This window comes from Dermacentor andersoni, chromosome 8 (genome assembly GCF_023375885.2).
Source record: "Dermacentor andersoni chromosome 8, qqDerAnde1_hic_scaffold, whole genome shotgun sequence".
NCBI classification, from domain to species: domain Eukaryota; kingdom Metazoa; phylum Arthropoda; class Arachnida; order Ixodida; family Ixodidae; genus Dermacentor; species Dermacentor andersoni.
The window spans coordinates 92,502,568-92,529,959 of record NC_092821.1 but is presented as its reverse complement, the minus strand read 5'-3'; the positions used below and the strand labels follow the sequence as shown (position 1 = coordinate 92,529,959).

The 27,392-nt window shown below is 45.6% G+C and overlaps 2 protein-coding genes across 5 annotated transcripts in view; both read left to right on the top strand.

Annotated features, from left to right (window-relative positions):
* The window catches only part of LOC126529353 (sodium-dependent glucose transporter 1A-like), a 10,914-nt gene extending 1,988 nt beyond the window's left edge, over window positions 1–8,926 (top strand). For both annotated transcript variants that reach the window (XM_050176955.2, XM_055069783.1), the window contains exons 2-4: window positions 346–472; window positions 2,951–3,109; window positions 5,479–8,926. In XM_050176955.2, the coding sequence (XP_050032912.2) occupies window positions 346–472; window positions 2,951–3,109; window positions 5,479–6,521 (1,329 nt within the window). In that variant the 3' untranslated portion in view covers window positions 6,522–8,926. The remainder of the gene's footprint in view (window positions 1–345; window positions 473–2,950; window positions 3,110–5,478) is intronic.
* A 2,779-nt stretch (window positions 8,927–11,705) lies between these two features.
* LOC126529354 (sodium-dependent glucose transporter 1A-like) lies at window positions 11,706–26,385 on the top strand. 3 transcript variants are annotated; one of them, XM_055069784.2, is made up of 4 exons: window positions 11,708–11,905; window positions 16,723–16,849; window positions 22,417–22,575; window positions 23,532–26,385. In XM_055069784.2, exons 1-4 carry the CDS (start codon window positions 11,834–11,836, stop codon window positions 24,575–24,577), a joined length of 1,404 nt encoding a protein of 467 aa, XP_054925759.1. In that variant the 5' UTR covers window positions 11,708–11,833; the 3' UTR covers window positions 24,578–26,385. The 3 variants fall into 3 exon arrangements, with proteins under 3 accessions (XP_054925760.1, XP_054925759.1, XP_054925761.1); XM_055069786.1 differs by having other exon boundaries at window positions 11,825–11,912; XM_055069785.2 differs by lacking the exon at window positions 16,723–16,849 and having other exon boundaries at window positions 11,706–11,912.
* Window positions 26,386–27,392: the final 1,007 nt, after the last annotated feature.

Genomic DNA, 27,392 nt, shown 5'->3' with positions numbered 1-27,392 from the left:
TTAAAATGTTATCTTTGACTGCGAACTGATATCTTGATGTGCCATAAAATTTGAAAAATAGAAACGTTTACGCTTTCTACTGAAGCCAGTGACAAAAAGAAAGACGTCTAGCGATATCTGTATGGCTAAATTAAGCATCCTAAATAGCAAGGAGTGGGAAGAAAGTGCTTGGTATATTCCCCGCTGTTCGCTAACGTTACTTGCCTATGGTAAGATAGCGGTGGTTCGGCTTCACTTTTGAGACAGCATCTCCACTCCAGCAAATTTCAACCAATTATCCCAGGAACCATTAGTGAACGCTTTAGTTTGAATTTGCCTACGTTTGTGTTGATCTTTCTTCCAAAGGGCATCGTCGGCGGCATATTAGGTGTCGCTTTGCTGGACCTGGCTGAGATATATGGAACAAGCATCGGCAACATATCGTACATCATCACCACTTTTAGCGTGGGCGCTCTCGTCGGCTCTCTCCTTGGTAAGCTTCTGCTTAGAAGGAAACTTCTTGCGCGTTTATTTGAAATAAGTGTTTGGTCTCGTTTTGTTATTTTAAACTTTCACACGTTCGAGTGTATGAATAAGCGCGGGACGCTCGAAATTTTTTTCTGTGAATAGAGTATCCTGCAATATGTTGTTAAAAATAATTAGGGATGTCCAATGAGAAATGTCAGTTAATTGCGATGTGGATCGTGCACCGCGATAATGTCTAAAGGAAGTCATAAAAGCAGAGACGAGCTCGCTGCTAGCAAGGAAACAGGGCAGAGAACAGGCATATAAAAAAATAAGTATAGCTTCTTCCTTTGAGCTCGTAATTCACGCGCAGTTGCCTAGAACTACTTAGCCATTAAAAAGTTTGGACGGAATCGTTGTCACCACCGTATGCGTTCAACCCGGAGCGTCAAAGAGGGACCTTGTGGCTGAATTTAATATCGATGTGTCTCGTCGCGACGGAAAGTGGTTCTTGGCGTTCCTCTTGGAAAGGTTCAGCCTTCAATGTTACACCAAGACCAACGTCTCCACGACGCGCCATCGGTCGCGCGTAGACCTAACGTTCGCTAAGAACATCTCCAGTGCCGTCACAGATCCCATGGACGTTTAGCATAGCGATCATAAGGCCATAATTACTGTGGTCACGAGATAAACGTGAATACAAACAAACATAACAACGTGCATATTTGTGCTATATTGTTTTGCTGTCTTACTTTGTTTTCTTTATATTTATATACAGCTCCGCTGGTCATCCACCTACACAGAGTTGAATGACTTTCAATCTTTCAAATAGCAAACGCCTATGCATAACTGTATGACCATTGACCACATGCGACTCCATGTTGAAGGCGCTGCAACTTGCGTTTGGAGACCCAAACCTATAACACTTTTTCACTTGGGTACTCAAGCAATGCCGTACTCAAGCGCTAGGGGGCTCCAGCTCTTAGGTACCCTAATATTAAGCTCCCCATCGGCTGTCCACAGAATGCTAAATGGCCAGACTACTTACACCAGAACTTGATCCACTTGGACAGAGGCGTTTTCTTCTGTAGCCAAAGTACTTGTACCGCAGTCATGCCATTAACTGAAAACAGATATACTCAATTGACGGCCTCAGGGCGTCTTTGTAGGCAGCAACCTAGCAGTTATTCGTCTTGATTCATGTTTGCCTCTTTCATTGCGCACTCAACTTACAATGAATGTTTGTTTCAAGTTGACTTCGTCAGTAAGACTAACGCTAGTTTGCTTGCTCATGTGTGCGAGCGCGGGTGTGTGTGTATGCTAATATATATCCGGCGTTGTTACGTCGTGTTCATTCGGTTGTTCACCAAGTCTTCAGCTAGATTTTTCCAACTGAGTAAATTAATTTATTTCAAAGTGTTGTAAATTTGCATGACTTTAGGTGTGTGTGTTTGACGCGTGTGACGCGTGCGAGCTTTGTTTATCTGTTGTACGTATGTACGAGCGCGTTATAATTAGAAAAGTGTAGCGTTAATTTCTTGATTGTCGCTTGGAATAACTGGTTTTATTGTAGTAGTAATGTAAACTTTATTTCTCTTAGGTGTTTTGGGCAAAGAGTGGGTCCCTCAGTCCAAGGCTCCACTGGCCTCTGTACTGTGCACTGGCCTCTGGCTCGCTGGGCTTGATCGAGAAGAGCTCTCCGACGCTCTCTAGGTTTTCACTAGCAAGCAAAACTTCCCACTGTCTGTTGCTTGGCATTTGTGCCGTAAGGGGCGAATTGGAATTTTGAGGCCATAGTTTACACGTCCACGTTATCTGTGCAAGAGCTGGTCGCTCCCCGCAACAAGAACAAAGGGTGTATCTTACTAAATATTCGGATGTGTAGATATGTGTTTGTCTGTATATGCAGTGCCAGTCCCTGGCTTGTTATGCCGTAAGGTTGGGGTGTGGGTGGCTGTATTTTCGCTTGTCTTCTTTTCTTTTTTTTTGGGGGGGGGGGGGGGACGAGGGGTATTCATGGTTGCGTGCGGCTGGATCGGGGGTTCCTTGAAAGGACCGACTGGGGCTCTGATTCTCATTCTTCGAGAAGTCCCGTCCGTCCTCTCATTTCCCTCGAGTCCAGAGTGCGCCAGGCACCACGTTATCGCGTGGCGCCATTCTGGGGTGGTGCCTTGCATTCTGTGGATTTTGTGTGCGACGGCCATGTAAGAACACCATGCTCTCGGGGAGTTCGTCACGACCAATGCGGATTGTTGTTTTGCCTCTGCATCTCGATGGGCCAGCGCTAGTAGATGATCTCTTTAGTTGGCTACACAAGAGATGCCAAAATAATCTAAACCGTTTATCTTCTTACGCTTCATGGCTGCGCCACGAAAATGCAACGCAATAATATGCCCATGTTAAAACGTTTACCCAGGTCTCAGAGCTTAAAATATTTGCTTCACTTATTCTTCAATCCTGCAATGTCCATTGTTTCGCGGTTGTCTTTTTCTTTACCCGTTCGTAGGGGGCAAGTTACACGACACGTACAACACCCAGTTGGTCTCGATCTTGGCAATGATAGCGACCTGCGTCACGGTGACCGTTTTCCCACTCGGCGGCATCCTAGCCCTGGTACATGTTACGGCGTTTCTGTGTGGACTGAGCGTGGCTGCACTTTGCACTGGTGAGCATCAAAAGAGTGTGGGTGGGAGAGGTCGTGATCATAGGTCTAATATGAGCATGCTCTGAAAGCAAGTTTAGTGCCGATTGGCTACATTTTTTGCGTGAATAACCATTCACCCATTATCCAGTTTTCTTAGTCGTCATATACTCTCCGATGAAGTACGTTCACTCCGATTACGCATATATGCAGTGCAAGCGTTCCCTGTATTGAGTACTGGTTGCGTATTCAACAAGCAAATGTTCAATATGCAACAAGCACAGTTTCCTATGAAACTCATTAGCAGTATTCCCATTGTAGTCATTCCAAGGGCGCTATAACGCAAATCTATTCCAATTTCTTTCTATTCCAATTCTGCAACCAACCTTTCACGATTGGTAAAAAAATTTTCACACCACCCCCACTTCGCCTGTCTGTGACACAACGTCGCGAAAACCGCGATAGCTCCCCATCTGATATGACGTGCACACACTGATTATGCATGATTAGGCCGAACAAAAGAAAAACTTCGATTTCTGATTCGACGCTTTTTTGCCATTAGTCCTCTGCTATTTGTCAAAACGTGTCGGTCTGCGTCCACTTCGCCTGTTTGTCACGCGACGTCACCAAACTGCTCATACTCACCGCGTCAAAGTGACGTGTACGCGTTAATGATGCATCAATGTGCCGAACAAAACTGATTTTTTTTTTCTGAATAGCCTGAGACTGCCCCATTCCGAAAGGAATAGAAGATGGCTGCCCGCCTATCGCTTAGAGACTGGCTAGTCGCATCTGCCTCAGAGCGTGGATCATTTTCGTATAATGTACTTTGTTTATGGCATTATAAGGTTATCGAGCCTTTTCGGCACGTATACGACATCGCTTTCCAATTCTTATTTACTGAGTATCCTTTATAGAGGCAATCTTAACCTGCCGTTTCACGCCGCCGCGATTTTCGAGCAGCCACTGCAAGCTAAGTAAGAGGTAGCGGATCAATCGCAGACGCCGGCACCACCTTCCTCATCCGGTTACGTATTTCCACTGCGCTGGCTCAACCCCTTCGAAACGCTTAACACTTGAGTGTGCTCCTCGCCTCTTGTCAGCCAATTATCTACAACAAAAACAAAAGAGAACGGCTCAGTGCAGGCAATGTTATTCGTTCTTAAAGCAAACAAAAGTGACCTCCTATAAGCAGGAAGAGCTGTTCAGACAACGCTGTGGGTCACCGCCTTATGCTTTCATCGGCGGTTATTTGAATTTGACGTAAGGAAATTGGAATAAAGGCTGATTAGAGTAGTTTTACGTTATAGGGCCCCAAGAGACGCTCAAACGAGGGTTAGGAAAGCCGGTTCCAAAGTTTATTCACTGGTATATATCAATCGAAATCTAAAAAAAAAAGTACAATAACCCATGATGAAGTTAATTGGACATCGCCGTATATTGTACGCCAAACGTATCGACTTCGGTTCTCCACGTGGGCGCACGTTGGGAGAGAAAGCTAACACCATTTTCAAACGTTAGCGATAACCGCAGCGGTGGATGGCATGTGGCATTGTTAGATCAAGCACGAGGTCGCGGTTCTCGATTCCCTGCCACGGTGGCCGCGATCCGACGGTGGCAGAAGGCAAAGACACTCAAATATATTTAAGTGCGTGCTCATTTATTTAATGCGAATGGCGTAATTTAGACCGGTGCCCGGGACTGCAGCGTCTCTCAAAGCCAGATTTGCATGCCCAGGCATTTGGGCGTTGCTCCTTCGTCCATGTGTCGAACTTCACCCTAATCAAGACTACAAATTAGGTATAGTTGGAATGTTGGATTCGTGGTTGCGATACTTCAGCGCCAAGGAAAGCGACAAAGGAAGGAAGTGCAAAACACGAGCGCTGTCTCACAAGTGAATTTTTATTGGGATCTTGAGTCATTGATTCTGGTTTATTGCGCTGTCTTTTCTTTGTTTTTTTCCCTTATTTGTATGTGCATATATTCTTGGTAGATCCCAATAGAAGTTCGGTTGTGAGACAGCACTCGTTTTGGGCACTCTTTTCCTTTGTTCCTTGTCTTTGCGCTGAAAACATTTCGAAACCATGACTTCACCCTAATGCACCGTGACTGCGTGGAGAGCATTTTAAAGAAATTATGTTTCAAAAGATATGCAGATATTCAATAACTTACATTTAGCAACGTCGCGACGGTACTTCCTTCTAATAGCATAGGCATCTACGGCAGTTAGTCGTAACTTCCCTGCTGCGTTACAGCAGCGTTTCCGTCAGAACCAAAACATTGTCGTCATTGTCTTTGATGGTGTACCCCCCGAACATGTATACCTCTAAATAGAATTCAAGGGACTTCATGTAGATACCAGGAGACAAAACTGTTGTGTCCTTTGCGTGCAGGTGCGAACGTCTGGATCATCAGGATGTGGACAGAGAACAGCAGCCCGGCACTACAACTCTTCCACTTGGCCTTCGGTGTCGGTGGCTTCGTCGGTCCGTTCATCGCCCAACCCTTCCTGTCCAACAGCAACGGTGGCAATGCGACCGCACCGAATACCACCGACAACGCATACCTGACCCAGAACGGCATCGCTTACCAGCCTGTCGACCTGGTAGCGCTGGGCAATAGCTCCGCCGCTCAACATGGCGCGGGAGAGTCACACGTTTATTACGCATTCGGTATCGCCGGTGCACTTTTAGTGATTCCAACTGTTTCTATGATCGCTCTTTACGTTATAGACAACGTCGACTTCAAACCCGCGACACCTAACGGGGAGATTTCCGCGGAAGCTGAGGAACCGCGTAACACTGCCCGCTTCACCCGAATCGTTCTGGCAACAATGTGCGTCTACATGGTTGCCTACTCCGCGTTCGAGCGTACCACGGCCCAGATGATGGCCTCGTTTGCAGTCAAGAGCCAGCTCCACTTCTCGAAATCGCTGGCTTCTCGCGTTGAATCCGTGTACTTCTCGTACGCCGCTGGCCGCCTCACCGCATGTCTGGCTACAATCAAAGTTCCTCCCTTCTGGGTGCTAGTCTCAGCGCACGTAATTCTCCTGCCCACGGCCGTGACACTCGTGCTACTGGGTTCTAGCAGCTCCGTGGTGCTCTGGCTAAGCAGCGCTCTCTTTGGTTTCGGCCAAGGGCCGATATTCGCCGCTTTAATATCCTGGATGGCAGGGCTCATAAATATAAACAACAAGATGATGTCTCTAGCTGTCGTCACGCAAGGCATCGGATCGATGACAGCGCCGGTTATTGTAGGCCAATTTCTGGACAATGACCCTGATGTGTTCCTGTATGTCTGTCTTATGAGCGTTGCGCTATGTGTTCTCAGTATCATTTTCATGTATCTCTACATAAGAAGAGCGCGACACCGAGGCGATGACAAGGAATTACTTGTCAATGAAACTGATAGTGAGCATAGCGAAAGGCTTCAATAATGCTTCAAGATTTGCTTTAGCGTGTGTAAATATAGTGCTGTCTACAGTGCGCCATGAGTTTGGCTGTCTGCCTATCTGCCTGCCTTTTTTCCTGTCTATCTAAGCATTTTCCCGACAACTTGGGTCACTGGGCAGTTCATAGTGAGTTGAGTAGGCCATGGCATTATGTGCTCTGCGAACGACGAAACCAACTATCGCACCAAATTGGGTTACTGGGTATATGACACTCGCTTTGTGCCGCTGTTCAGTGGACATATTTTGCGCCACCTTGGGTGACTGTGTATGTGACCATTATTTGCCGCTCTTATGTGCCGCTTTTCAAGAAAATTAACGCTGCACAAAGAAAAACTCTTCATCTCGCTAAATGTTACAGAGGAAAGGCTAGACAGTTAATCAAGAGTGTGTACCCATTCGGCAGACATATTTTTTTCGTAAATGCCCTTCAGGTGCATAATTATTTGACTGAAATGTACTCTTGAGGAAACGACTGTTTCTGCATTTCTCTCTTGCATATGAGTGTTCTATAGGTGGTGGAGGCCTATTCATAAAAGCGTCAAATTGTCACCATCACATACTTTCATACTGTGCAAATGTTGATCAAATTATTTTTGTAAATTTCTGCTGAGTACATACCAGAACATAGTCGCATCTTTCCAGTCAATAAGGCAGTGTTCGATAGGTTGAGGCACTTTGGAAAGGCCACAGTCAGTTGAAGAAACGACAATATCCTTTTGCAAAAAAGAGGTCAGGCGTGCAGACAGGACACAATAGTAGAGAAGTGGACAACACGAACGCCGTGTTGTCTACGGACAATATACGTTTTCCAAAGCAATGTTCTAAATGGCCAAGTTTCATTGAGTATTAGGAAGGAAATGACCATCTTGAAAGATATGGTGAGAGATCATTCATCTGATCATGAAGCTGCCGATAAAATTAGGAAGCGACGTTCCCGTCGCCCGGCGCTGCTCAAGGAAGGCTGTTGCTTCTGCGACGCTCACGCCACTTCCTACAACACCACCTCCTCCTCTGCCACCCAGGCAAGGCACTGTGGAAAGGACCACGTAGAACAAGGCCACTAAGAAGACCACATCTGTCGAATCTCGGCCGGCCGTACCAAAACGACAGCATTCAGCAACAGAATCGGAGCAAACTTGTGGTGGACAACCCCCGACGTCTACTGTTGGTGATTTGTACGACCAAGACAGGCAGGTGGCTGTAATGCTGCAATCGCTAATTAATACGACCCGCATGATACTGAAAAGCTGCAAACACCAGCAGATCGAAGTGCTCTGCAAATACTGGATGCACTAAATCTAGTGCTTGCTAGCATCGTTTAAGCACCATGGCTCGACCGATATCCCCTTCTGCACTGAAGTTAAAAGTGCGTCGATCTTTCAATGGAATGCCAGAGGTCTCAAGACCCGTATAGCAGTCTTTCGACAATTCGTTTTTACAAATCGCTTCCCCATGTTGGTCATTTGCGAACCAAATACATCAACTCCGCTCAGACTCTCTGGCTACGAATCTTTCATCTCGACCACATGCTGTGTACGCACCAAAGTAATCGTCTACATCCGCACAGACTTTACATATGTCGCTAACACCGCAGAGCCTCATGACCACAACCGGTGGGTCTGCCAGCTTGTCAAAAAGAAGGCTGTGTAATTTACACTAATTGGAGCCTACATATCCCCTGCGGGTTACTTTGACGGCAAAAGACTTAAGAAAATATTACTAATGACCAATGGCCCCTGGGAAAACGACCACCGTCGTCGTCATCAACGACACACAACGACCTTCTTTGTCATCGTCAGGCACCACTTTGACTGAGGCGCCATCTCACAGCATGAAGAAGAAGATAACTTGTCCACAGCTGCTTCCACTGGGGTATGAGCCCACGTCATTAAAGCAGTGTGAATTTGAGCGAAGCAATCTGAAGTTGTGTATAGCGTTCCTTTTTCTTGCGGAATGACGTACGTAGGACAGACTGGCCGATGCCTCAACGTCAGGCTATAGAAACACAATTTCAAGATGCAGCACGGTGGGGCGGTCTTTCGCGCATTGCATTGTAATCATGGTGATTGCGATCCGATGTTTCATCGGGCTGCGGTCGCGATACATGGGAGCATTTGCACAAGCATGATAATTGAGGCCACATTCATTTCCAAGGGTGACTGTGTTAGCAAGCCTTCAACTCCCCTGTCTGACGAAGAATTGACATGTCATGAATGCGCAGAGTAGTTATGTGGTTCTCGCTGCAAATCTACCTCATTTTCTCACAAATGAGCGATGAGTGATTATGTTTGCTTTTAGCTTTTGTTCTATTACGATTGCGAGCGCGTGCTCGATTATGCTTATATATATATATATATACCCTTTGTAATAAATCCTCAGTTGGAAGTCAGCGCTTGTGTCCTTTCATTCTTTATTTCAGTCCTTCGTTGGCTGTTGCGCTGTTTTTATAATGGGTTACCAATCCCGGTCAGACACATTGCTTTAGTAATGATGCCGTTGTCGTCATACAATTGTCGTCACCAATGTTGTCATCTTGCATCTGTTGTTACACACGTAGAGTCGTGTCACAAACACAACTACTCGATTTATATGAACACATTAGCATGCCTTGTAGGGCTCTGCGGCACCTCAAACAATACCGGATAGCCATCCATAACGTTCCCTTCAATAATTACTAGAAGGAACTCTGGTGCTGCAATCGTTCAGCCACTATGGGAATGATGGGTAGTGCATGGATTTGACAGATTTTCGTGCTTGTGGATCCAGACGATTTAGTGGCTTGATTTATTACGATATAGCTGATTTCATTGTCCTAAATTTCAGAGCAATCTACAGTTCTTTATGTGCAGAAGACTGTGAACACGCACAATTACAACTAATTGCAGTGGTTCAGCATGTCGAGGTGGCAAAATCGAAACGCGCCAGACGTCTCAACGTGTAGGTTTGCCAGCGAGAAATTCTTTATTGTTCCCATAAAAAGTCACCAACCCTTCCCCTACGGGAAAATGGGGGTAAGCGAAACTTGTCCTGCGTGCACCTGACCTCCCACTCCCTCAGCTCGGGATCTTCTTATCGTTGCTGTCGGATTGCCTGGGCTCGGGCGGCTCTAACCGCTGGACCGACGCGCCAACGGCGAGCCCTTTCACGGGCGAGTTCTTGCCGCCGCTCGTCGAAGGCTGCCTGTTCCTCGGGGGAACGCACAACGTGTGACCGTCCCGTCCATTTTCTGAGACTGAACTGAACGGAAACGAAGCCGGCGCAATGTACACGAAACGCCTTCCTGCACTTTCCCTCCCTGGCGGTAGCAAAACAGCTCTGATTGGTTGCGCGCGTGGCGTGAGCGCACGCCTATGTTAACGACTCCCGCTCCAGCACTGGCGCAACTGTTAACTCGTCAAACCACCTTTTCCCGCCGCTCCTCTGGGAGCAACTGAGTTTTTTGTGTGACCACGACAGCGCCACTTGTCAGCCAATACAAGCTTCGCTTGAAAAATGGAGGAGGTTAAGGAATAAAGCCACAGGAGTGGCTTGAAGGAATACTAGCCCATACTCATACGGCGTTCTATGCCGCTCGTCGATGCATGCGCCCGTGGTACAATGGTTTCAATATCGGGCTGGTGTGCTAAAGGTATTTTGTTCGAATCCTGCCGTCGTGAAATTTCATTAATACTTATCTAATTGTTTATTACACAGTACTCGGTTGAAAATTACGAGTTTACGAAGCCGATTGAAGTCAGGCGGACAAAGTTTTGGCAAATTCATGCGTTACGCATCATTCCCATGATGGCCAGGCTAAACCCGCCTGTTGCTACAACTCACCACCACCACCATGCTGCTTGCAGCTCCTGTGAGCGCTAGGCCCAGAGTCCCTCTAGTCATAGAGTTTCCTATGATGTAATATAGGGAACTCTGGCGCTGCGGTCGTGGAGCCACCATGGGAATGATGGGAAGCGCATGGATATGTCTAATCTTCGTGCTCGCGGATTCAGAAGTTCTTGTGGTTTCGTCTATTACGCTTTGTGTGCCTTCATTGTCGTAAATCGCAGAACAATCCATACTTTCCTAAGTGCAGAACACGCTAGGAACACCCACAATCACCGCTAATTGCAACGAATCAGCCTGTCGAGGTGGCCAGATCGAAACGCGTCAAGCGTCCCAAGGCACTGGCTTGCCCGTGATAAATTGATGCGTAATGGTTTAAATATCGGGCGTCTGTGCTTAGAGGTCCTATGTTCGAATTGTGCCGTTGGAGATTTTATTAATATTTATTTAATTATTTGTTACTCACTATACTGTTGAAAATGAAGAGTTTACAAAGTCGCGATGCTGTTTGAAGCGAAGGGCAAAGTTTAGGCAAATCCATGTACTTCCCATAATTTTCATGCTGGCCCAACCGCTCCCGTTGAAGCTCCCGTACACATTAGTGCCAGTGTTTCCTCTAATAATTATTGTATGAAACTGTATGTGGCCAGCGACCTGCAAATATGCTTCATCTAACATCGATTTACACGAAGCGCAGGATCGGCACAATTTATTTTTACGTAAAATCTCGCCGGTGGTGTCCGAATCGCGATCGTGCGACGGCTTCCACTGGGTAATTGAAGCACATATCAAATGCCATGCTTTTGGTCGTTGCATGTGGCCGAAGCGAATGCAGAAGCTGGAAACACGTCGTGGACGTCGTGTTTTGAACACCATCTATAGGGTAGTTGGAAGAAGGTTACACGCTTTCTTTTTTCGTTAATTATATGCAGAAGCACATCCCTAACCTGGCTGTTGTGTTTGACGAGGGTATGACGTATCTTTAGTAATGTTTTCCTCGATTTCTCGAGTTCACGTGCGGCAGTACAGCGGGAGATTACGAGTAAAGCTTTACGTTTGCTTTTCTTTTTTTTCTTCGTAACTGCAGAACTGTATTCAAGTACTTTGCGCTCACATAAAATACATCCCTTTCTTTGAGTACGCCGGTATCCTTACAAGAAACTTTTTCACAAACGTATTCAGATAAAACCTTTAGCTTAGCTTTCATGTGGAATAGCAGCAATCGAACGCTTATAATTTCGCACATATACAAAAGTGCTACTATTACCCTCACGCACAACAGTTCTACCCCGTGACTCAAACTGGAAGCAGGGTCAATAAAGCACTTATCTTTCTATTCTTCAGAGCGAGTTGAGATAACACATTTTGTCGCAATCGCGGAGGCAAGGTTGCCAAAGGCATGGCCGTCTCCACTTCGGCGGACGGCTCCCCGTTGCAGATATCGCTCGAACGATTGACCGCAAGTCCAGCTGAATATGCCTTCCCGCAGCAAGCTGTGGCTCGATCTGGGACGTACCTGCAACTTGAGCCTCGGAAATCTGGGAATGGTAGGAGGTGCGTTCCTTTATTGTTACGGTATATAGGTGCCATAAACGAATTTTTCTCCCTCCACGAAATGTGCATCGCTTCGGTCACAACAAAGCAAGAATCCTTACCGCCAGCTCTGGTCACTCGTTTAGTGCACTGTGTTTTGTAGAATTGTTCTCGAAAGTTTTTCAGTTAGTTTAGCACCGCTATTCGATATTTCGGCTTGTAGATTAACGTTGTCCTTGCTCTGCAAACAGGACGTATTGCAAAAATGTACTAGAATACAAAAGCAGTGAACAGTGCATACCAGCACGGCTTCTCTTATATAGGTGTATGTATACATTACTATTTTCAAGTTGCTTTCCTTTTTTACACACTCACAATCTAGCACTCGGGGTCGCACCACTGTGATTCAATGCGAAGGGAAGGTTTCTTAGCTGCTCCATGCTGTGTCAACATCCTTAAACAAAACGGCATACTAGGTGAACAGCGAACGCCGGATATGGGACAAAGATCATGAGTCGGTCAGCATAGTCCGCCATGTAACATTGTGTCATGGTAAAGCCCAATTGTAGGAGTCATGAGGACCGCGCAAAGAGCGGTGGAAGGAAGAATCTTAGGCGTAACGTTTAGAGACGGGAAGAGAGTGGTGTGGATCAGAGAACAAATGTGGATGCCCGATTATCTAATTGACATTAAGAAAAAAAAGATGGAGCTGGGTTGGCCATGTAATGCGTAGGATGGTTGACCGGTGGACCATTAGGGTTACAGAATGGGTGCCGAGGGAAGGGAAACGCAGCCGAGGACGGCAGAAAACTAGGTGGGTTGATGAAATTAGGAAATTCGCAAGCGCAAATTGGAATCAGTTGGCGCAGCTGGACAGGGGTAATTGGAATAATCTATCAATCTGCAAAAAATTCAGACCCTGAGAAATTCGCTAGAACCTTACCTAAATATAAGGAATAAGTTAAATTAAATAAGAAGTGATCATCCGTTTGTGGTCAATTTTAGATATACACAGTTGGAAAGGCAAAACTATAGGGCAAAATATTTTCATAATATTCATTCTTATCAATACGTTAGCTATACGGTGCGAAACTGAATACCTTGCTTTTAATTTATAAACACCAACAGGTTAAACAAATTGACCTTTATCGCTGCAGACTGCAACGAGGACTTTGACTTTGGGACCTTCGTCTGTATGTTGTCTCCTACCAATTTATTTTATTTAAAGAATAATAAACTGAAACTGAAACTGAAACTTAATCTTTGTCCTTTTAGAGATTTAATTGATTTAAAGAATTTTCTGTTTTAAATAAAAGCTTATCCGGAAATAACAGTAGGCTAACAAGTTCATTACAATTTGTGCTCCTACAACATAGCGCACTTAATATCCCAGTACTATTGGCTTTCGTACGTGACATATGTCTATCTTTTCCGTAGTTTCAGTAAGAAACAATATTTTGACGACTTCGGGGGCTAACGTGGTAAACGTAGCTCCTCGTACGCTGCAGATTGCTTGGAATTATAAGAGAGCGCAAACGAGGGGAGACCGGACGAAGATACAGACACAGCGCTGACTCACAATTAAGGTTTATTGATATTAACACCGTACGTAATATATACTTGCGCTGCCTACCGACAAAAGAAGGGCAAATAAAAATAAAAATAAGAATAAAAGATAAATGCCTAAATAATACCGTTGCTATGAACAACTACAGAGAGTGCGTACAATCCAAGTAAATTCAAGAAACAAGAAAATCGCTCTCTTTGTTCGAAAGAGCAATCGAGGGCTTGCTAACACCTGTGTCACCCACCCTGGTCATTTACAAGGACTCGACAATTTCTCGTGTCAGCTGGTCCCACTGACCTCTCCATTGAAAATTGAATCTATTGACGACCCTTTCTGTGCGAAGAGCTCAGCTGAGGTTGCTACCTTCCTGAAAGACAACGAGCACGTTGTGTACATGAGTTGTTCGTTTGAAATAATAATAATAATAATAATAATAATAATAATAATAATAATAATATTTATTAAATATTTATATCCTTAATTGCCACACAATCAACTTCTCTGTATGCGTGACTGCTTCGGCATATTCGGTGTTGTTGCTTACTAGAATGTCGCAGGGATATAAGTTGACATTATAAAACCGCTGGGCATGTACAGTCAATCTCAAAAGTTTGCAGATCACGGTATCTCAGAAAACGTTCAATTTCCGAGCAGCCTGTAACGGTAGTAAGTAAAATCGAGCATCACAATACTGTTCACAAATACTGGGAGAGGCTTTAAATGCCGTTACCAACCTGCGTTGTGAGGCTGCACAGATATGGAGGTTTTTCTCATATTTCGTGTTCCGTAAAATCTTGTGGTTGACTGTACTTGACGTCGACCTTTGCAACGTGGAATGATCGCGTTTACCTGCAACGACAAGGGGTTAACATAGACTCATGCATAGCCGCCTTATGTTTTACCGATCCTCGACCACCCCATCCAAGAAATACTAGAAGAGTTAATAGTTGCAAAGGCCTTCCGCAGTGTCGGAAGTTTTCTAGCACTGTTGGAAACTGGTGGCTCGATTCATGATTCAAATTTCGGGCATTTTCTGTAACTGTCGTGCACCGCTTGTTCTGAATCCGGAAGTTCCTGAGAACAGATGAATCAGATTCTTAGATTTAGTTTTTATGTTGTGTGCCGGTCACGTTAGTTGGCGCACGAACTGCATGGTGGTCAAGCCTTCATTTCCAATTGATTCTGCGCACTCGAAAATTGTAAAGCAGGTGATTGCGAGGACTTGCTAGACATACATGGCCTTACGAAGGTTTTAGTATCACAAATTGCAGTAGAGCTTTGACAAGCAAACTGAACGCCCCAGAATGGCTGGTTTCTCCACCCATGTATTGACAGCGGTCGCTGTGTGTTTGCTGAAGGAAACCAAAGTCAGCTTTCAGATGATGTATGGGATTTATTGGCTCAAGCCGAAGTCAGCTCGGTGGCGAGCGGTCAAGCTCGCGTAGGTCTCAAGGGGCTAGACAGAAGAAAGTTTGCTGTTATTCCGGATATTCACGGCGTGACCCACAACCTCAAGCGAATCGCAGGCAGATATGGTGCAGATTTATTTCTCAGCGCCATTGACAAACTGTCTAAGTTGTGTAGGGCCGTTAAGTTTACTACCAAGGTGCAATACAAGGCAGCGCAGTTACTTTGTCACCTGAACTGAAGGGGTGGTGTATTCCCTATTCCGGTCATGTGGCAAGCGTTAAATCGGCCAAACGCGCCACTGTTTTGAGGAGTGGTTAAAGAAACACGTATATAGCGCATCTTCAGCGACATCTGTCCCGATATTCATTGCCGTGACTGCGGCAGCATGCCCGAGTTTCAACGATGTAAGCTTGTTAAACATCACTGGGACCAGCCGACACGAGAAATTCCCCAGGCATTGGAAATGGCTAGGTTAGGTGACGTGTGTGTTAGCAAACCTTCGGTTACTCAGCCAAACAAAACAAAATCTTGTTTCTTGACTTTACTTGGGTTTTGCGCACTCTCTGTGCATGTATATAGCAACGGCGATTTTTTTATACCTTTTATCTTGTATTTTTGTCGTTATTTCACCTTCTTTCACCATACGCTGCGCAAGTATATAACGCGCTGTTGCGATGAATAAGCGTTACTTGTGTGCCTGGGTCTTCGTCTGGTCTCCCGTCGCTTGCTCTGTTTTAAACTCCCAAGTATGTTGCACCATCTCGCCCAAGCTTCCACTTTAGCTCCAGATTCATTCCACAGTATTTAAATAACTTCCAAAGACGAAGCGTTGAGACGCAGTTAAGCTTTAAAATTACAAACTTTCTTATTTTTCTGCATTGCATTCTATAATACCAGTTCAACGTAATTAAAGCTTTCGATGCTTCTCAATGTTCTTCCATCATTTTTTATTAACGTTGTGCTTACTACGTTAATAATTGCTAATTGCTAATTTGCCCATGTTTTAACATGGGCAAATCTGGGGCTTCACTTCTAAGGCACCATTTAGATTCAATGTCAATAGTATATGTTATGGTGAAAATAGGACGTAAAACGAAATGAAACCATGACAGGCTAGGAAAGAGCCTCTTGAGTAAGGATAAAATATGAAAGAACGTTTTGAAGTTGGGATAGTACAATAAAGAGAGTCTTTCAGTAAAGACAAGATAAGAAAGAGCGTCTTGAAGTAGACACAAGAAGGAAAACAGCGCCTTAAAGCAGGTACAGGACTGGAAAGCGCATCTTGAACCCAGGGGAGGATAATAAAGAGTATACGGAAGCAAGGACAGGACAGGAAATAAGGTCTTGTGGGGCAGTGACAAGACAGGAAAGAACGCCATGAAGAATTGTATCGCGAAGAGCGTCTTGAAGTCAGGATAGGAGAGGAGGAACGTATTTAAGGCAGTGCAGGAGAGGAAAGAACTTCTTGAACTAAAGCAGGACAGCAGAGAGCGTCCTGAAGCAGTGACATGAGTGGAACTAGTGCCTTGAAGTAGGGACAGGAAAGGAAAGAGCGTGCCGGAGTAGGGACAGGACAGGAAAGCGTGTGTCGAAGCAACGACAGCGGAGAAAAGAGTGTCTTGAAATCAGGGAAGCAGGGAGTTTCATGAGGAAAGGACAGGAACGAGCGTCTTGAAGTAACTACAGGACAAGAAAGAGTGCCTTGAACTAGGGATGGAAGAGAAAAAAAAAGCGAAAGTTCATTTTCTTTCGCACCGTTTCACACCATAACAAGTGCAAACCAACCATCCTAAAGTAATAATTAGTGAACAGCATAGTCTGAATGTGCAATTTTTTTTTTCATTTCTTGCGAAGGGCCTTCTCATCAGCATAAGAGGTGTCGCTTTGCTGGACTTGGCTGAGATATATGGAACAAGCATCGCAAGCATATCCTACCTTATCACCACTTTCGGCGTGGGCAATCTCATCGGCTCTCTACTTGGTATGCTTATGCCTAAGCTGATTTTTTGCCCATTTATTTTAAGTATGTGTTTGTGTATTATTTTAAACATGCACACGTTGAAACGTCTGTCTACGCGTGAGACGGTCAATATTTTTTATATTAAACAAAACTTTGGACAATTAGTGTTATTAGAGATAATTACGCTTGTCACATGCAAAACCTGAGTTATTTGCGATATGCATGACGCTCCATGCAGGAGTGTAGCCAGGGAGAGGGGGGGTTTTATGGGGCTGAAGCCCCTCCCCCGAAATTTTTTTTTGTGCTGTTTGTCAACAACCCCCAGCGCCGGAAATCATTCTGAATTTTGTCTAGAATGTCTATTTCACGTTCGAAAAGACCACTGCGAACTCTGGCTGGATTTTACGGCAACGCCCATGCATCGGGTGTCATATGATGCAAGGAGCCCCATTTAAACACAATGTTTCAAGGGCGTTTTGATGGCGAGCGGGCTCGTCTTGGCATCTCGCGGAGGCCGCGGAATCTATGGAGTGCATGGATTTCGATTACGAAACTTTATGGATATAATGTTCTCAAACTTTTGATGCGAAAAGGCCAGGGACATTTCCAAAGTCGTGCTTTAGATTTTCAATTCCGGAACTTCGTTGGTTTAATGTTGCTATAAATATTTGACGCCAAAGGTGCATTGACATTTCTAATGTAGTACATCGGACCATACAACGAGACAAGCCAAATCAACACGCTATGACACAAGTTGACAAAGCCCGCAGCGAGGACCGATGAGTCGAAGCGTTATGGTGGCTCATTTGTGCCGTCATAACACAGGAAAGAATATCAACATTTTTTTTTAGCTGCGCCAAAGCATCCATGTCAAGACACTAAAGCCAGAAAGGGTAGCTGCGTTCTTATTTATCTTTCTACTTTGACTTTTATTCGCGAGGACACATTGAGCCTCTTCAATTTTCTTGTTCTCGCTACCCGCGGGCTGCCGGAGCCAGCCAAAGCGCAAGTGTTCTCGTTTTGCCCCGACCACTGCGCGGCGCACTTCGGTGCGCGTTCGTCTTTCTCTGGCCGAGGGGATTTTCGCTTGGCAGAGTTTCGGACGCTTCCTGGCCAGCAAACGAGAAAAAGAAACAATGGTCGCTCGCCGGCATCACTGTGGGGACTCGACGGATTGCAGCGCGTTCGCTTGAGCGCGACCTCTCCAGAGAGTCTTGTCTCATCGGTGTAGGATATCGAGAGTATGCGTATGCTTCTCTGTGGACCAAGAGTCTCACGTTTTCTTCGACATTCATTCGGTAGCCATATTATAGGTGCCCAAAGTAGGCCTCCGAGTGTGGGCGACATGCTTTCCTTTGCGGTTTTTTTTTTTCTTTTTCATTTCGGTGCCCCTGCCCCACAGAAGGAAAAAAAGACATTGTTGCGTCGCAGAGAATTCCATGGTGAAAGTTCGATTTTGTTATTTCTTTTCTTTCTTTTTTTGCGGAAAGTAATGAGCCACGGGACGCTTCAGTTGCCGGATACTCATACTATATTATTGCGACAGCAGTTATATGGACACTACAGGCGCATTCCTGTCATTGCCGTCGCCCTCATGCTCCGTATGAAGTCCCAAGGGCGGTAACATCGTGACCGCGCGCCGCATGCTGTATGTGCGAGTGAAAGCGTAAAGGGGGGTGGGCATGGGTGAGCCGACGATGGTGGTTCAGTCGCACGCCATACATCGGAGGAGTGGAGGGGTGTTTTAGGGTTCTGTGATCTGTGAATCTGTGGTTGCGCAACATGTTTATTTGCCTATGCAGTGACTTTATCTTAGATGCGTAGATTTATTATTTATAGGTATATTTAAATATCTTGTTGGGAGGTCTTTTGTATATGTACAGTGAACTTCGTTTTCAGTGACATATTTTTGCCCTTTATCAAGCTGTATCTTCGCATTTATATATTCCATTGTCTATTCGCATTTCTAATTTACGAAGGCGACTCAAATGAAAGTGAGCCAACCCACCCCAGCGCAATAATGGTTCGGTTCATTATCTGCGAGGCATGCGCTCAGCACGCAGGCATCTCTCATTTACTAAAGTGACACGGAAGTGTGAGGATAAACGTTCTTTTACGCTCTCATACACTGGGTTGAACATGGTTGCGTGACCTAAAGGACGCTCCAAAAGTTGAACAGCGTGATGTCGTGAGGTTTTTGACAGCTGAAGGTGTTTCCCAAAAAGAAATTAGTCGCCGTATGGCTGCCGTGTACGTTGAATATTGCATTTCATCGGCAACTGTGAAGCGTTGGAGCAGACTGTTCAAAGAAGGAAGTGAAAGTTACAAAGACGATCCAAGACCACGCCAAAGCCACCGCGCAATCACCCCCAACACAACTGCAAAGGTTGATGAGCTGATTAGACAAGAATGGGGGATAAGCATTGATGAACTGGCAGAGCGTGTGAACATCAAGCACGGTTCGGTTAACACCATAATTCATGAACATCTCGGTTATCAGCTCTTTGCCAAAGATTTTGAAGCACCGCCAGATGACGGAGAGGTTCGGCGCTGCCTTGACTCATCTGATCCAATATCAAAATGAGGGTGACGACTTCTTGTCGGCAATTGTGACCGGGAACAAATCATGGTGCCACTACTACGGGCCTCAAACGTGACGGCAAGGCTTAAGTTGAAACATTCGAATTCACCACACCTAAAGAAAGCAAAGGCCTCCATTTCCGCCGGAAAGATGTCGTTGACTTTTTTTTTTTTTTTGCGAGCGTCAGGAGACATTACTCATGGAATTTGCTAAACAGGGAGAGTCTATCAATCGTTTCCGATATTGTGAAACGCCGGTTCGGCTTCGTGTCGCAATCAAGAACGAATGACGAGGAAAATTCACGAATGAGGCCCATTTTGGGGCAATTGAAAAAGAAAACAGCTCAAGGGAACCAGATTCGTGTTGGACGATGACGTGAAAGAGTCAGTTACAGACTTTTTGCTGCTGCAACCCAAGGAGTTTTATGAGACAGGAATCACATGACTCTCTAGTCAGTGGGACAAATGTGTAAATGCTCATGGGGACTACTTTTAAATGAAGTATCTCGTTTGTCATATGTTCGCATTTGCTCATTTTCATTTGACTCGCCCTCGTGTATTTTGCAGAATTCCTGCTTTTTTATATGTGCTCGCTGTTGCGACTTTAGTTTCGGTGCAATTGCTCACAATACACGACCGGTGACAGCTGCTCCTGCGCAATACATTGGAACAAAGGACAGCGTCATTTTTCCCTGGCTGTTGCATATGTACAAAAATGTAGACAAGGTTCTTGAATGACAAAGTTTCATTAAAATATGCGCCCTCAACTTGTTTATTTCACAGCCCTTACATTTTTCATATCAGCGGCATGCACTGTTTTGCTGTTTTCGAACTGATGCAGTCCTAAAGGTCGTGGGATATTTTAGTTACTTATTAAGTAGACAAAGAACATGGAAGCATTGATATCAGTTATTTCGGGCACAATTCTTGGGCCACATGAGTATATACTTTCATGAAAAAATACATTTTTTATTTGTCTTGACAGTGCGTAGAGCTTAGGAATTCGTTTGCGGCATCTTTGGCAATGGCAATGCAATTATTATGCATGCATTTGATCCCTAGCAAATTTTAGAAGGGGGAGGCCGAGCTGCAACGTAAGCCCCCCCCCCCCCCCCCCCCCCCCCCCCGGACGAAATTTCTGGCTACGCTACTGGCTCCGTAATAGCGTCTCACGGGCGCGACAAAAGCATGGATCAGCTCGCTGCTAGCATGGAAATAATAGTGTCTCACGGGCGCGACAAAAGCATGGATCAGCTCGCTGCTAGCAAGGAAACTGGGCAGAGAATAGGTATATAAAAAGAGTAAGTACACCTTCTTCCTTTAAGCTCGTAATTCATACACTGCATATGTGTCCTAGGACTAATCTTTTCTTGAAATAAATTCGGCTGGAGCCCATCTAGCGACGAATGTCGACAGTAATGCGATTAGCAGTGAAGCAGTGCAGTGATACAACGCATTACCAACGCCGAAATGAGCCAAGCATGGGGCGTGTATGCAGCCGAGCTCCTCTCTTCCTACTTAGGGTGCCTCGATGCGCGCGCTCCCCTCCGCCGCATCGAGGCACCCTATTCCCACTGAACAAGCTGCGCCATCTAGCGGCGCCACCATGAAGTCCACGCATGACGCATCTGTGAATACATATTCAGATAAGGCGTGTGTTCGATTGCGTCCAGCACGGAATAAATTTGAAGGATCCTTATTGTTATTGAAGAGCGGCTCACACAGCAACATATGCCCAGTGTCGTATAGCCAGTGATCGAAGTTGGTTGGTCCGACGATTGGTTTTGAAACCTGTTCACTCGTCACAGCAGCGCAATGCGAACCCAATGGACTATACCCAGTGATCGACGTTGACGGGAAAACAGCTGGAGACTGCTAGACAGTTATAGTGGATATATAGCCCGCGGTAAGTGCGTGAAGTATCCCAAGAACACTAATCGCAATAAAAGTTTGATGCGAGTCCAGTGTTGAACAATCGTTTCGCGGGACGGTGAACTCTCCCGAATGCTTCAGCCCAATGACTTGGAAAACGCTATCGCACTTCCTGAGCCGCTTTCGCGTTCGGTGCGCTAGACATAAATAGTGGCACGAAAGTGTGACCGCCAGTGAGTTAGAAAGATTCAGTTACCTTTACGTTCTCTCTTATTAGCGTGCGTAATTTGTTTATTTATCATAAACATACTCACACGCACGCGCACGCGCGCACGCACGCACGCACGCACGCACGCACGCAAGCATGAATTCTCATTCAGTTTTCACAATATCGTGATCAACCACACTACTTACGCCAGAAGCTGAGCCAGTTGGACTCACGCTTTCTTTCTGTAGCCGAAGTACTTGATCCGTACTCATACCACGTTAAACAGACAGCGACCTAATAATTATTTGTTTTGATTATTCTTTGTCACTTTTGTAGCGCACTATACTTACACCGAAAGTTTGCTCCTAGTTTTCTTCGTTAGTAAACCAAATGTTTGTGTGTGGGCGAGTGTGTGTGTTTGCTATGTATCCAGATTTGTACCGTCGTTTTCTTTCCCTTGTGCACCATGTATTCTGCTGTCTTTTTTTTTTTCAGTTGAACAAGTGCATTTATTGCAGTCTTATGAACTTCCATTCCATTACGCATGTTATTATTAGACGCCTCTCTTGTCGGCTTTCTTTCTTTTCTTGATATTGATTCCCCGTTTTTCCATAAGCATTGTGTTTCTGTTGCACCTATGTACGACTGCGTTATAATGAAAAAAATTGTAGCGTTCATTTCTTCACTGTGTTTTGGGCTGAATGATTCTAATGTAATTTACTTTTCCATTTGACTAAACTTATGAGACAAAACAAAAATCACCTCAACTGTTTATCTTCGGCAGTGACAAAAATGAATTGCAAACATATGTCCATTTTGCAAGCTTTACACAGCTCGTAGAACTTGCTTGCTTGTACTTGCTTCGCTTATTGTTTAATCCTGCAACATTCTTTGTATCAGTGTTATCTTTTTATTTGCTCTTTCACAGGAGGCAAGCTACATGACACGTACAACACGCAGTTGGTCTCAATCTTGGCAATGGCAGCGACCTGCGTCACAGCCACCATGATTCCACTCAGTGGCATCCTAGCATTGGCACACGTTACCACGTTCCTCTGTGGAATGAGCGTGGCTGCGTTTGCCACTGGTGAGCATCAAAAAAGTGTGGGCGCGAAATGGCGAGCTCACAGGTTTCGTATAGGTGCGCTCTAAAACAATTTTAGCGCTATTTGGCAACTCTTTTCGCGGAAGTAACCGATAATCTTTTTTTTTTCTCATCTGTCTCGCTTCTCCTATATTCTCGAGTAAAGTACGTTCCCTCTGATTAGGCTGATGCAGAGTAACCGCTCCTTATTTGGTAGTACCAGTTGAATATGCAACAAGCAAATGGAGTTGAATGGGCAGCGAGAAGTTATTCCCATGAAACTTGCTGCCAGCATTCCCTTTGTACTCATGCCAAGGTATGCTAAGAATCGCAACGCATTTTTGTGGTTACTGTCGTTTTCTCGAAAGAACAAATTCTGTAGTGAAGGAAGACGATGGAAAGGGAAAGCTGGTTACACATTTCAGTTCGCTATAGTAATCCACAGCGCGAAAAAGTCAAAGAACTCGTGAGAAGTGAATAATGGATTGCACATCGCCGTACATTGTACGCTGATCGGATCGCCTTCGGTTCGCCATGTTTGTGTGCATAGGTATAGAAAGCTAACAATATGTTTAAAGGTACGCGATTACCACATTTCAGCGATGGCGTTGTTCTGCTAAGCGCGAGGTCGCAATTTCGGTTCCCGGCAGCGGCGGCGCCATCCCGATGGTGTCGGTGTGCAAAAACACTTGCTTATATAAGTCAACACAAGGAAATCCCAAGCGAAATGTCTCAATTACACCGGAGCCCACCATTGCGGCGTCTCTCGTAATTCAGCGTTCAGTCTTGCGATCTTGTTCCACTAAAGAAGGTACTAGTGTGGCTGCTCCAAGTGTCACAGTATTCCCCGTAATTAGTTACCATTGTATTTGATGGTGTATCAACAACGAGGCCGCTAAATACGATGCAAGAGACTTGATGTAGATACCAGAACATATTGATGTCTCCTTTGCGTGCAGGGGCGAACATCTGGATCATCAGGATGTGGACAGAGAATAGCAGCCCGGCGCTGCAACTCTTCCACTTGGCCTTTGGTATTGGCGGTCTCCTGGGTCCGTTCATCGCGCGGCCTTTCCTGTCCAACAGTGACGGCGGCAACACGACCGCATCGAACACTACTGACAACCTATACCTGACCCAGAACAGTATCGCTTACCCGCCCATCGACGTGGTAGAGCTGGCCAATAGCTCCGTCGCTCAAAATGGCACGGGCGAGTCGAGTGTTTACTACGCATTCGGCATCGTCGGTGCATTTTATTTAGTTCTGACTGTTTCTATGATCGTCCTTTACATTATAGACAATGTGGACTTCAAACCTGCAGTACCTGAAGGCGAGGGCTCCATGCCAGCTGAGGAACCGCGTAGCCCTGCCCGCTTTACCCGAATCGTTCTGGCAACAATGTGCGTCTACATAGGTATCTACGTAGCACTCGAGTGTACCACGTCCCAGATGGTTGCTTCGTTTGCAGTCAAAAGCCAGCTCCACTTCTCGAAGTCGTTGGCTTCTCGCGTCGAATCCGTGTTCTTCTTCTCCTTCGCCGCTAGTCGCCTCACCGCGAGCCTGATTGCAATCAAAGTTTCCGCCTTCTGGATCCTAGTTTCAGCGCACGTCATTCTCCTGCCCACGGCCGTGATGCTTACGCTACTGGGTTCCAGCAGGTCCACGGTGCTCTGGCTCTCCAGCGCTCTCTTTGGTGTCGGACAAGGACCAATCTACGCCGCTTTAATATCCTGGACGTCCGGGCATATCAGTCTAAACAACAAGATGATGTCTCTAGCTGTTGTCACCGAAGGCATCGGATCAATGACGGCGCCGGTTATTGTAGGCCAATTTCTGGACAGTGACCCTAACGTGTTCCTTTATGTCTGTCTTACGACTGTAGCGTTGTGTGCGGTTATTTTCGCTTCTATGTACATCTACGTAAGAAGAGCGCGACGCCGAAGCGATGACAAAGAACTGCTAGTAAACGAAGCTGATAGCGAGCATAACGACAGGTTTCAATAGGCCTTGGAGGTTTGCCTCAACATCTGTTATGATACCGCGACCTAAAGTGAACAACGAGTGGACCTTAATTTTCGCATCGAATCGGCAAAGCAGTTTTGAAGCGACAATATATGACAGCCTTGTAACGTCCGTTGCAAGCTATTCAGCAGATATTTTAGCAGAAAGTGACGCGAACATTCCCCAAATACGGCAATTCTAGAAGACTCTGCAACCATTTATAGACTTGCATTCACGTATGCGCGCCACTAGTGCTCTTCCTCTCCCCATCCGTCTTTTTATCCCTATATCTCGTTTGCTCTGTGTAGGGTAGCAAACGGCACGTTGGTGTGGTTAACCTCCCCATCTTTCTTTTCTTTATCCTCCTGCCTCTAGCTCTTTAGCGCCAATACAGCGTTTGTGTAAATAAAATGTAAATAAAATCGTTGCTAGTGCGAGAAGGGAAGATCTTCGGGCAGTAACTACATTTGCACTTCGGCCTTATTTTCTTTCCAGTCCAAGATGATCTTATCAGAGCTGGCTGTAATGCTGCGGTGGTAAGTAAAGGTATACAACCTAAGAAGTCTTATAAACGTGAGCCTCTCATAATAATAACCAATTTTCAGCAAAACGTCCTCATTTTTCCCGCCTCCCGCTCAACCTTTTCCAGCGCGTCACTCTAACCTTAACGAAATTGCTATGTGCTCATCGAAAGGTAACGATACACGCGCAAGCCCTCTCCGCCTCACCAATCAACCAACATTCACAGATTTGGAATACGTTCCAGGTTCCAGTTTTGTCATTAAAAAATGTTATGTAATAAAAACAATGGCTCGTATGTTCTTACAAGCACGAAAAGTAAAGTCCTCGCTCAACACAGCGTCATGCGTTGTCATTTTCATTTCACTTTTTCCTAGCTTCGAAATGTATTTTTGTGTTTTCTTTATCACCAGCCACGAAAGCTGTACTGCCGCTTTTGTTCAGCCTTAGTGAAGTTATAAGCTGATTATGACATCCTCCACCGTAACTAAATATGTGCCTGTATAAGTTTGCCACATTCAAGTGTTATCAATACAGCATGCATACAGCATACCTTTACCGTACCGCGTACCAGAATGTGCAACGAGTTTGTATCAGGTTGTATAATCTTTCAGTGGATTGTAAGTAATGCTTCGAACACTGGCAGTAGAGAAAAACTGGCTTTTTCGCCGATAATATATTTACTCGAACACGCGTAGGAAATATTGCAATACTCAGCTACCAGACACTTATCTGAAATGTACTCAGAAATTGAATTATGGAAGTAAGAGCATATGATTTAAATGGAGTATTGAGGCCGGGAAGTGTTCAAGGTGGCTTCGCGCCTACGCCCGGCTGTGTGATGAAACCCATTATATCCTGGCTAGCTAGGAGAAGGGGGGGTCAGTAAAGGCAGGGAGGTTGACTACAATTTCTTTATGTGGCCACCAGAAAGAGACACAATAGCAGAAAACAGGTTAATGAGTTTGCAATAGGTGAAGCGCCAATAGTGACGGGCACATAATTCCTCTCCCTGTCTTTCCTCACCAGTATTGGTGCTTCACCTATTGAAAGCTATGCACCAACTAGCCCCACAACGTGTTTTACTGCAGTAGGTTAATGAGAGCGAAGTCGTTGATTCCGAAGGGCATGCGCACATATGTCGAAGCGCTGACTCGACGCTTGCAGGTGTTTTGTATTTTCAGCAGCTGAATCCATCTCTTGTCGCCAGTTGAAACGTTGCTATTGATGCTTTCTGTACTCCTGTATCATTTTATACGGTTTGCGTCAAATAAAAATCAAATAAAAACTAACGGATATTGTGCTGTTGATCATGTGATATACCGCTGCACATTCGGGCCAGTCTGCTTAAGGTTACTAAATGTTGTGTTAGCTGACTACCTCCTATGGCTGGAAATTATCTTATTTAATTCATGATGCCATCTAATCTTCGGCTGTAATCAGGTGCGTTCGCCTTCCCTTGGCACACATTCTCTTACCTCAAAAGACCACAGGTTGTCAACTCTACGGATTAAAAGGTCTGCCTTACTTTTATTTCTTCCCCTTAAAAGGCCCTTCGCCAGGTCTGGTCATTTTGGGCTGACAACCACCGTTCGTACAATGCGCGCTAACGATAGTGTCTCCTAAGTATTACAGCGCTACGCGCCGCGGAAAGAGCTGAAATTTCAAACCGACCGCCATTTGCCCTTCTCCTCTCGGGCGCCGTGCTCCCAGCCGGAGAGTCGACGCATACCGCACAAGCAGGCCTACGTACATCGCACTGCTGTGACGTCGCTCGTAGTGACACGTGATTTCGCGAATTATTCAAGGCAACGTCTGTTATTTCTGTGATAGGTCGTTTCAGTAGACGAAACAAACTTTAGAGATATAATAAAACGCACGAACCGAATGTCTGTGTGTTCTTGTTTTACTTCGCGCCGCAGCAGGACAGATGTACTTCCGTTTCGTCTGCTTGTTCTCACGTCGTGCAGTCGCGCGCGTAGACAACGAAACTATGCCATTTTCTAGCGGGTTCCAGCGCGCGATCATGCTCAGTGATCCGCTTGTACCTGGTGTTCTCGTGCACAGCACGCAAAATTGTGCGCTGCGCGAAACGAGACGAACGCTCGCGCGCGACGCCGCCAGCGGAAGTTCGCCGCGCCGCAAGAAAGCGGTGAGAAAGAAAAAAAAACGAAGGCCCGTGACGTATGCGTCACGCGATCTTCGAGCTCCGACATGGGAGAACGCAGGGAAGGAATTTCGCTTGCGGAGGCTAGACAGGGCAAGTGGAGAGAGCGTCTCTGTTGGCAGTACACCCTCG